The following is an 11,491-nucleotide window of genomic DNA, read 5'->3' on the forward strand; positions in this document are numbered from 1 at the left end:
AGATACGTGGCGCTGCAAACTGTGGAAATATTGTACCATTTCACTTTACCCCACTATTTTCATTTTATATCACATTTCCCTGCAAAGTTTCGGTAAAATAAGGATTTAAAATGTATAATTTCTAAGTAAAACATTAATCTGCAAAAAGTTTGCTTTTAATATTTTATTATTTCGACGTTGAGAACTATAAGAGTGGGATTTATGTAATACCGGTTAGAAGGAAATACTTTTCTCACAGTTCGGTAGCTAAGCTTATTTTGAATTTTTGTTTGAAGCGTTACAGTTTCTAGCTGAAAATCGACTTGGAAACATATCAACATTTCTAAATACATCCACGTAGAGCAAATTATGCTTGAAAAAATAACATTTAAATCACGTGCTCAGTAACACATGAAATCACTTCTTACTATAACAACATTGTCTACATCGTCTACAGAACACCAACGTAGTATACCCAGTATGAAACATTTAAAATTACAAAACTCAAAGGAAAAAATATCCTTGACATTCTATCAATCATAATTGCTCTTCTTCGTCGCCTTTGAGCTGGAGACAGTCCTGGGAGTTTCGGCTGAAGATTAAAAATTCGCAAGTTGTCCTGGAAAACATTTAAAATTAGCGGACATTTATTTGGTATGAAATACATAATAAAGTAGAGAGCCAGTTATTTCTCAAAAGAACCAGAGTTAATAAATGTTGTTGCAAAGCAAGACAGCCAAAGTTTAAAGAATAATTTAAACAGGCCATTCTCAATCCCAAAATATGTATTTTATTTTGCAGCGCATTTATTTATTCCGGAGTGTCTGAGGAGTTGGAGTTTTAGGGTACCAAAGGATAATATCTCTGGGAGTACCTTTGCTGTACGATTTTTTTTTTTTTTTTTTTTTTGACATACAACTCTTAATAATCCTTAAGACTGGAGGTATAACTTATTGTGTGACATAAACAAGCTTAGAAATGAGCAATTAACTTTCTGCCTTTGTCAGTATTGCTCAATTGTGTACATAAAATAAAGCGTTAAATTAAATTGCATGAAATAGTGTAATTTTGAAGATTATCGGTAGATTGCAGAAGTTTTCTTTTCCTTGTAGCTTCTCTCATAGAATTAAATGTATGTATCTATCTACACAGAACTGAAAATTTTCCAATTTTCGGTGGACATTCGCTTTTATATTTTATAAGGAAGACAAAAATTCAGTTTTTTATAATAATTGTTACCGTTCCGATTAACTTTTATAAATTATCTTTAGCACTTTTAATTGAATATTTATTGTCTTACTTTATTTATACTGTTAAGTAAAAACATACACTGTTTGACGTTGAAAATGCAACACCAAGAAGGCGTGGTTAGAAGTTTATACAAATTTTAGGGTAGGCGCACGTCACAGAGTTATGAAAATGATGTGAAATACGCAACTCTCCAAAGCAGGTGAAGTATGATATAAAAAAAGGAACTTGCAGAATGTTCGTACCGTTATTTCTGCCAGACGAATCATTTCTACCAACGGTAAAACCTATAAGTTACGAAATTTAACGTATAGGTAAAATTTTTGCCGAGGTTGTGCACCTCAGGCACATGTTTCAAACTTTTTTTCTTTTTTGTACAATTTCGGTTTCCTGTAGTTGTGAGCACTTTTTTCTCACAAACCGGAATAGTTGCGTCATAGAAATGTTGTTTTCCTGAATTGTAGAAAATCCAACTTGAAACGTGATGGGGAAAGTGCAGGAACAGAGCCAAAGAGGTTTGGGGGTCAACCTCCTCAGAATCTATGGTTTAACCATATTTTGCAAATCCCCTATTAGGTAGTTTATAAACAGGAAAAGTCTTTTATGATCAACCCTTAATCCAAGAAGGTGAATCCTGGCTGCGCAAGTGGGAAAATATGATGGCAAACGGTGCAATTTATATATATATATATATTTATTTTAAAAAGATTGCTTGAAGCGGGATTTTATGATTTTTTTTTTTTTTAATTTGATACATCTAACGACTTTGAAATTGAGAAGATTTTTCTTGTGGGTTAGGCACTAAATATTACCACGACCTGGGCATCATTTGACTTGATCGGGCCTTGTCTCGCTCCACAGCTTTATAAGGATGTATGAGATTTGCTTCAAAATGTCCCCTCTTTTTCTTCACCCCCTTTTACACAAAATCCTTGGTTTAAAGCCAGTAACTTTTGACTAGTGAAATTGCCATTCCTAGAAAATTAATATGTATACACATTATAAAATGATTCCCTCCCCCCCCCCCCCCCCCGAGAAAATTCTGTCAGCGCTACTGTCGTACAGTATAAAAAACTTCCTTACGTTATTCATTTTCTTTGCAGAACTTTCAGCCTCTTCCAGAACTACATTTACAACAGCATATTCCATTAGAGACAGAAACACAAAAACTGTGCAACTTGACATAAAAATATCGATTGCTTTGATATAAGAAACAGGAGGCAAGGATGCTTGACTTTTGGCATGTTGCGTTGAAAGTGTTAAGAGGCTTGTTACTCCTAGAGTCACCCTCGCTGGAACTGCTTCAGGCTGTAAAGGAATAGCAAAATTATCCTTTTGTGTCTCTATGAACTGAAAATAACATTTGTACTTGGTCAATTGCCATTAGGTTAATCACCTAGACTCTTTAAAACTTATGCTTTTTAAAGTATTTCATTTGAATTTTATGCTAAAAATTTTAAGGACAAATATTCAGTGCTTCTATGGCTATCTTTTTACTTATATATTGATTCAAAAGCATAAAATGATCAGAAAGTATTGTTAGAAGATCTGTTGGGGGGGGGGGGGTATTTTCCCCTAGGGGGTGGAGCCTTAAAAATATCACTGGCGCTTACATCTTAATTTAAATTGTCGAGTAGAGTGAAGAAGCGTCAATGTATATTTAACTGGAAAGTTAGTTATTGAGAAAGTTATAGCTCGAAATTTGCCTTTTACCTCAAGATGGAAAACTTTTGAAAAACGTGCAAATATTGCTATGTATAATTTTTTATAGCATTTTTTTTTTCAAAAACTGATGAATCAGATATTTTTAGCTCAAAAAAAAATCATAAGACTACTTAACTACTTTACTACTTGAACTGATTTGTTCCTTCTGTAACGAAGTTCTGAATGAACATAGAAAATTCAATACAAAAAATTGCACTTACTTTAATCCAAAAAGATACCCATGACATAATTACTATTAGACAAGTAGGAATATAAGTATGGAACAAGTAATAACCCAATCTCCTTTTCAAGGTGAAAATCACTTGTAGACATGTGAAATTTCCTGAAAATTTAAATTGAATTTTACAAATTTAAAGATAATACCAAATAAATTGGTTAAAACCAAAGTAAGTAGGGTCAGTTGGGGTAAAAGAAAGCATGGGGTGAATGAAAAAAAAAAAAACTCTTACTATACTGATGGTAATTCTTTAAACTAAATTGTTGGTCAGTGAAAACGAAGTAATATACAGTAGAGATTCTCAGAATTCCTTAAATTTTCATACCATTGTATAGGCACCATCATTGTTTCGAGACTGACATTGTGGAAAAAGTTGTGTTTTAAAACCTAAGCGATCTTACATTTTCCTCTCTAAAAGGTCTACAAAAGTGAAGTAATTGGTTTCAACTTGTGTTACTTGTATTTTATACAAATACAGCGCATAGTTTAACTTTTCGTGTGAATGTGTTTTAATATTTTCTTCAGCGAGTAGCATGCGACCTGCGATCCACATATTAAGAATTGTCAGTGCTGAACTTCTTAGGCTTTTAAATTGATGGAGTACAGTGCTATATCTACCTACATCTACCTCATGGAAGAGATAAATAGGGTGTTTCCACTTACCCCATATTCTCAAGGATTTAATATATATATATATTAATTTGAATTTTTGGCATCTTGAATTCAAATTATGTTTTTCGCAATCACGATTGTGTGTATGTAGGCGTGTGTGTTTGCGTGTAGGGGGTATGTGTATGTGTGTGTAGGTATGTGTGTTTGTGTCTGTGTGCTGGCATAAGTGTGTGGGTAGTTGTGTGTATGAATGTGTGTGTGGGGGGTATGTGTAGGGTATATGTGTTTGTGTCGGTGTGCAGGCATGGATGTGTGGGTAGTTGTGTGTGTGTGTGCATGTTTTTGTGTGTGTAGGTGTCTGTATGTATGCGTGTGTGTATTTGTTTGTGTGTGTATGTGTGCGTGTGTGTGTGTAGTTCTGTATGTGTGCGTGTGTGTATGTGTCGTGAGGAGCCGGTCGACGGTGATGGTGCGGAGGGTGGCGGTGGGAAAATAAAATGATAGCACGCCAAAAACAGTCAAGTGAGAACAATAAGCAATCGTGATTGCTCAAGAAAAACGTGATTTCATTCGCTGAAAACCAGTCACAAAGTCAAATTGTTCAAACCCAGGTCCGTTTACTATTAGAGAGTGCAGTCTTTGGACACCAATGCATAAAATTATATGTCTCAGTTTATCCAAAAATAAGGGAAGGATCTAAAGTTGTAACACTGAAATTGTTTCCCTTTTCCCCAACTGACCAAGTTGTAGTAAATGTTTTGGAACTAAAAAACGGCAGTAGGTTTTGTAATAGTTTTGCATACCTGTTGAATAAACTTGAGTGCAATCTCCAATGTCTGTCTTCTCTAAATCAAGTTGTGGAAGCTCAATATTGTCATCAACAGCTAGAGGCATTTTTTCGTCCCAGTCAAAGACAAGATCATCCGTCGTATAGGATACTGGAGGACAGGGAAAAAAAGTTGATTTTTTTAGTTCACCAAAAGGCATCGATATTCTTCGAGATAAAGTGAAATTGATAGAACAATAAAATTTAATAAACAATATCGTGATTTAACGAAAGATTCGACGTAAAAAGGTAAAAGAAACATTTCTTACATGCACTTGCTCTGTTTTATTTTCATAGATGTATGCAAGCTAAACAATTCATTTTACGCACAAGTTACCTGATTAGGAACTTCATAAAGAGTTGGGCATTTAAGAAAGTTAATTCCATGTGTGGGACTCACACTACAAATTGATAATTTTAAGATACCAATCTCCTTTATCTCAAACTTATTAAAGTATTATCTCCTAAAAAAATTTCACTCAAAAATCGACCTTAATTTCCATTTTACTCACCCCCGAATGAATATTGAGTTTTTTTCCCACTCGACCACACGTGGATAAGTGCCTAAATTATCGGTGTCGGAAGTTAAGTCATGGGTTAAAATAGTTATTTTTATTCTTAAAAAAATATTAATGTACAGTAAACTCTTGATTATCCGCAGGCTGCTTATCCGCGGCCTTTCACACTTTCAAAAAAAAAAATCAGCGATGATTAACTGAATGTGGGATAAATGCATACACTTCAACTTAACAAGTGCAAAACCTGTATTTAGACATTTCTATTTCATTCCTTCCCCTCTCTTCCAATGACATCAACCCTTCCAGGATCATAGAAATCTGACTACTTGAAATCTGATTTTTAAATCTGCACGCTTTAGTAATCCGCTTTCCGTATAATGAGCAATCCCTTTAAAACTGTTGTATAAAATTTTTACGCACACTACTGTTTTTAGCTATAGCTTAAATATATGCGAGTGTTGTTGATATTTTTTGCTATTGCATACACTGGCATCGTTTTCACCTTGTTTGCGGATTATCCGCGAATTTGCTTATCCGCGTTCACCATTCCACCATTTTCGTGGATAATCGGAAGTGTACTGTAGTTGACGTACGATGACCCCTGTCATCCGAGCAAAATCGTGCACTACGATTAAACTTGGCTATAACGTAAATGCACAACAACGTACACGTTATTTATTCATTTTTTAAAATATTTGGAATAACTTTTACAAGTTATGCTTCAATAAAACTACAATCACTTATTCATTTCCAGTTTAGTACCCCACAATATTCGGACATCATGACGTGATTCGATATGCCTGGTATGTGCAAAGCATGTCGATTCACAATTTTTTCCTCCCTCTTTCGTTATTAACTTATGCAAAAATAGGCAAAAAAAAAAAAAAAAAAAAATTCTGAACAGAAAAAAAATGTCATTATTTTTTATAATAAAAACAAAGTAGCTGTAGTGAACACTTACAACTTTCCATCTGCAAAGAGCATGTCTGAGTGTCATGAGGATAGCTTGCAAAATTCATAGCACATGATAGCGTAAGAGTGAGCCTAAGCATAAAATATTGAATTATTAATTTATAAAAAGACATTGTTTTTAAGTTTCATTAATTTTTTATTGAACACATAGTTAAATTTTTATGAGGAAAAATATATTAAAATACACTACACTATTTCCATTAAAGAAGAGGGACTTCAATATTTTAACATTAAAAAAACTTGTACCTAAAGAGTTGCATTTTATTTTAACTTTTTTTGTTATTAATTGTCCAAAATGCCCCACACATTGTTTCATTGGAAGAGTTTATAAAAGTTATGCTACAAAGTTAAAACTGTCATTTAAGTTCTTTTTGATTGTTTTGAACAGTTACTGTAAACGAATGAAATGTTTAAATTCAATACATCTGTATGTCTTCTTTTTTTATGCGGGGTCTCTTTTACTATAGTTATCTTGTTGAAAAATACAGAGGGAGTGGCAAAAAAAAAAAAAAAAAAAACCCCTGACAAGCAATTTTTTATTCAACTATATTTAAAATCAATAAATTAACACAACTCAACCAATAGTAATATGAGTAGACTTTTAGTAATAAATTTGTTTTGAAAACTGACCGCTGTTTGCAGTTATACCGAAGCGCAACCGCTTATTTAAAGTTTCAGCTATTGGCCACAAGTTTTTTACCTTTCATCTATCCTATTCCCACCAGAGCAATTGGTTTAGAGAGTCCAAACTTTTGTGTTATTTAGGGCAGACCTTAGACTCTAAAATAGGCCAATACTGTAATCCAAGGGATTGAGGTCTAGCGAGTAGGGTGGCTACTCTACAGATGTCCATATAAGGAAAAATTACCTTCCACCACTCTTGTTATTTTGGCAAAATGATCTGGGGTGCGGGGAATTTATAAAAGGAACTTTCAGTCTACATTGCCAAAGGGCTTATTGGCTCGCAGAAGTACAACAGCTTCTAAAATGCCCCGCTGGTACATTTTTGATTCATTTTAACGCCCTCGTCCACAAAAAAAAAGAGATTTTTTACCGCATGTGCAAATTCATTCCGTCACACACCTAGACCAACTTTGGATTTTGGCTATGTTCAACAATTGCCAAGGAACATGGATTGTCTACAGACCAAATCCTAGAGCTGGTTGAATGGTAAAGAGTTGCTCATCAGTGAAAGGAATCTCTCCCGGCGGTGACTTGCGGCCCATCTCAAATGGTTTCTGGCATTTTTGGAGCAGCACGAGTTTGTTTCCTTCAAAAAAAGCCTAATCTTTTTAGAAGTTGTAAAGCATATATCTGAACTCTGTTGTTGCTCTTAGCCGCACTGATCGGTCACATATTCCCGTTCCACCAACGATCTCTCTCATGGGAACCCGAGGATTTCATTGAACTCTCTTTTCGTTGTCCTAACGATTAACAGAAGTGTTCACTGTTCGTCTTTGTACTTCTCCTGGACGTCGACTATCATTTCTATGCTCCTTGAAACGACATTCATTTTTTTCTCCAGCTCCTTTTCTTGCGAGTTTTTTTTATTTTTTATTTATAAAAGAAGTTTTTTAATTACATGATCAATTTTTTTAAAAAAATTTAAAAAAAAATCCTTTTTTTTTTCCAAATCAGTCGAAAGGCCGCCTTCTGTGCCCCTGGCGAGAGCCACTCCTGCCAACCCATTGGTACGCTACCGCCATTCACATCATAACAACACATTCGCACAAAGAAGGACAAGGACAGGGCGGTCATTCCACGCTCGTCAGCTTGCGAGATCGAGATTCTCACTCACGTAATCGGTTGTGACGTAGAAATGTCGCAAAGTAGGATTCTAATCTACTCGAACCTAGCCGCAAGCTACGTTCGAGTAGATTAAAATGCTACTTTGCAACATTTCTACGTCACAACCGGTCACGTGAGCGAGAATCTCGATCTCGAAAGCTGACGAGCTTGGAATGACCGCCCAGGAGAGCGAAAGTACGTCCATGCCCGAGCCGGGATTCAAACCCGGACCTTCCTGTCGCAGTCAGACTTCACTGACCACTAGACAAGTCAGGCGGCTGCTGCTACATTAAGATCACATTTCGGATTAAAATATTGTAAAATTAAAAAATTATATTCAAAAAATTAAATTTTTAGCCCTATCCTTTTTCTTAGGGGGAGGGAGGATCCTAATCTTCCTGTATGTAAATATCGATGTATTGTACTTGATTTTGCCTTAGAAAGGTATTAACTAATCAAAAGGTGTCAAGTTATTTAAAATGGACATTAAAATTTGTTTAACTTGGATGAAAGTTTCTCCTACTGCCTTATAAAGGGTTACGGTCTTTTCCTGCTGTCGTTTTGTGGATTGCGAATGACGTTCCTCGTATGGATGCAAACTTGGCCTAAATCATCATCAGATGATGCAAGACCAATTCTGTTAGTACACTGAATATCTAATGGTCATACAATAAGTTAACATAACACATAATTTTACATGAACAATCCTTAAACTTACAGCTTTTGCAATTTTTAGCAATTTTTATTATATAACAGTAAATAACTTACTTGACCATGTAAAGTATGTCTTTGTTTTGATATAGCCAAACATAGTGGTTGGGAATAGTCATTGTCTGGAATGTCACGGCCTTGGCATTTTTAAAGTAAGAATCCGGTCTCCACATATTTTGCAACCACTGTACTTCTAACAGGCGGTATTCTGAAGTCATGTTCTCAGGTAAACGTAAACGATGATCTTTCCACGTTTGAGCGAAAAAAATGTCAGCAGCATAAGTCTAAAATGTAACATTTAAAACTTGAGTAGAAAACTAAATTAGGAAGACACGTCTAATATATTTATAGAAGTTTTGGATGATTTTTTGGATGGTTAAAATTACACATTACCTTGCCATTTTGACGACACATTTTTCTTTCGAACGCGATTGTAGATTTGGGATCAATGAGAAAATACACATACATTAAGCTTCTGGTTATCCGGCTGATTCATATTCAAATTTGCGTGGAAAATCGGAAAACGCAGATAATCAAGCAATGGCCCCTCATTGTGCACCGATGAATAGAGTTGTTGACAACCACGTTAGTTTGTGCTATTGGGAGATTAATTTCATTTTCTATGCGTCTAGTAGCTAATTCCAAGCACTTCCAAGCTTTCCCCTCAAAGCTAGTATACAAGCTAGCTTAGATACTGACTACCAAGCTATAATGACCAAGCGTCTAGTAGCTAATTCCAAGCACTTCCAAGCTTTCCCCTCAAAGCTAGTATACAAGCTAGCTTAGATACTGACTACCAAGCTATAATGTCTATGTTGCTTTAAATTACAAAAGCTTCAGAACCGAATTAACGTTAAGCAATGAGTCGTGAATGTTCACATGTTAAAAAGCGGTAGCAACGTAAAAACCAGTTCTAAATGATACTGTTGGGAGCTTAAAATTAAAATATAAAAAGATGAAGAAAAGATATAATTTTGTACTTTAGATAAAATGATGAATAAATATAAAATACTAACAAGCAGACAAAATTATAATGTAAGTTTTCCAAATAGCATTAAAAAAAAATTTATGCATACAAAAAAAAAAAAAAAAAAGACATATCTTACCATTGATCCTTCATTGATGGAATCAAGGCCCATTACAGTGACATGAAAAAATACTTTTGTTGGCTTCCCTAAAATTTAGAAAAATGCATTTCAGATAAAAAAAATGTACAAGGATGGAAAAAAAAACTTTTAAATGTAGACTTATTTCAATATTAGTACATATTTTAATTATAAAATATTAATCTATTAGGGGGCTTCGCACCCTGCTCGTTTCGCTCACTAACCTCCGATTGCCACCTGCCGTTGCTCAATGCTACGTGCGACAAGTGACAATTTTTGGGTACTTTTTAGCCTCTGGCAACCCTGCTTAGATACCGGAAAAAGGTAGGCAACCTTACTTTAGCGTTTTATTTGCAGCTTTTACTCTTCATTTATGACAACAATTTCCGGAAACTCGATGAGGTGTAAATTATATCCCTCTTTGAAAACCTTTTATCCCCTGACAACCCTGATTAGGGACCCGAAAAAGGTAGGCAACCTTACTTTAGCGTTTTATTCCCATCTTTCACATTTTTTCGGAAACTCGAATATTGCAAATCCTCATTTTTAGGCCCCTTTCAACCCCTGGCAACCCTGATTAGTTCACGTGAAAAGAGGTAGAAATTATTTCTTTCGCGTTTTATTTACAACTTTTACTCTTCATATATGGTAACAATTTCTGGAAACTCGATGAGGGCAGTCCAAGCCTAGTGGGATCTCGCCCTATAAAGTGGGATCCGCTTAACATGCAGATATTCAAATTCTGAGGCCTTGAAAAACTTGAAATTTTAAGTTAAAACTGATTTTTCTACAACAAAGTGTTTCATATTCAGCGAAAAGATCTTGCAATTTAGGGATAGTTTAAAGTAGGTACTTTTCAATTACCGAGGTCCTTCCTAATGCCATATGAATTGAATTTTATAGAACTGTATAAATAGAAGGAAAGTGTTTAAAATAATTGAATGTAGGAATTAAATTTAGATAATATATTATACTTACCGTCTTTTTTAGGTGGCTTCATTTTGTCATAGCTTTTGGAGTTTTCTGGGAGAATATCACTGAAAGTTAGGCCACCTTGACTTCCGCAAGAAATTCTAAAACATATAGCTCAAGTTTATAACTATTATTTATTTCAAATCGACCAAAAATGATGTATCTAAGATTTAATTTAAAAAGTAGTGACATAAGTTTCTTTTAAAGCTTTTTTTTTTCATTGTTTATTCTGTTTCATTATTATTTCAGTTACTGAATTTAAATTATAAGTTCACCAAAATGAGACATACTTTTTTATTACATTTTTTTTCCTACCATGTTTTTCATTAAAATTTGCTTGTTGATACAAACTCACTTCCTCCCGGCTTCTCAGAAAAAAAAAGAAAAGACTGACAGACTTGCATTTATTCATCATTTAAACATTTAAACACAGACTAATAAAATTATAAGCATGGTTCCCTTTAGAGGAAAAAAAAAGGGTGATAAAACCTCCCCCACTATTAAACTTAGAGTGAAATTAAAAAAAAAATCTTTTTTCCCGCAAAAAAATACAAAGCACTACTTCCGTTGTTTTCATTCGGGAAATTTATTACAAGGTGCATAATCTCTGTTACTTTACGGCTGTCACACAATTTCAATAGATGAAAAGTATCGAACTTATAACAATTTATGTAATAAACGCAGAAATAACTCTTCAATGAAAATTTTATTGAAGTTAATCAGCCCCTAAATTGAGAGCACACTTTTTTTTTTGTGCAAAGTTTGTATTAGTTTATTTGGAGCTTATTAACTGTCATTAATCCTTTAAGTAAAGAAT

The 11,491-nt window shown here is 34.4% G+C and overlaps 1 protein-coding gene across 1 annotated transcript; it reads right to left on the minus strand.

Moving 5' to 3' along the window:
• Positions 1-430: 430 nt before the first annotated feature.
• Positions 431-10,777, minus strand: LOC129231187 (glycine receptor subunit alpha-4-like). Its single transcript, XM_054865434.1, has 8 exons — positions 10,681-10,777; positions 9,703-9,770; positions 8,654-8,880; positions 6,087-6,169; positions 4,585-4,719; positions 3,153-3,274; positions 2,311-2,535; positions 431-598 (listed from the first exon to the last, which is right to left on the minus strand). Exons 1-8 carry the CDS (start codon positions 10,700-10,702, stop codon positions 431-433), a joined length of 1,050 nt encoding a protein of 349 aa, XP_054721409.1. The 5' UTR covers positions 10,703-10,777.
• Positions 10,778-11,491: the final 714 nt, after the last annotated feature.

This window comes from Uloborus diversus, chromosome 10, assembly GCF_026930045.1.
Source record: "Uloborus diversus isolate 005 chromosome 10, Udiv.v.3.1, whole genome shotgun sequence".
NCBI classification, from domain to species: Eukaryota; Metazoa; Arthropoda; class Arachnida; order Araneae; family Uloboridae; genus Uloborus; species Uloborus diversus.

Excerpts from the sequence above, each read along its gene's own strand:
- LOC129231187 (XM_054865434.1), bottom strand. The coding sequence starts at position 10,702 with ATGAAGCCACCTAAAAAAGACG. Across the intron at positions 6,170-8,653 it reads GACATACTTTACATGGTCAA|GCTCACTCTTACGCTATCAT; the intron begins GTAAGTTATTTA and ends TTTTATGCTTAG. Across the intron at positions 599-2,310 it reads CTGCAAAGAAAATGAATAAC|GACAACTTGCGAATTTTTAA; the intron begins GTAAGGAAGTTT and ends AATGTTTTCCAG.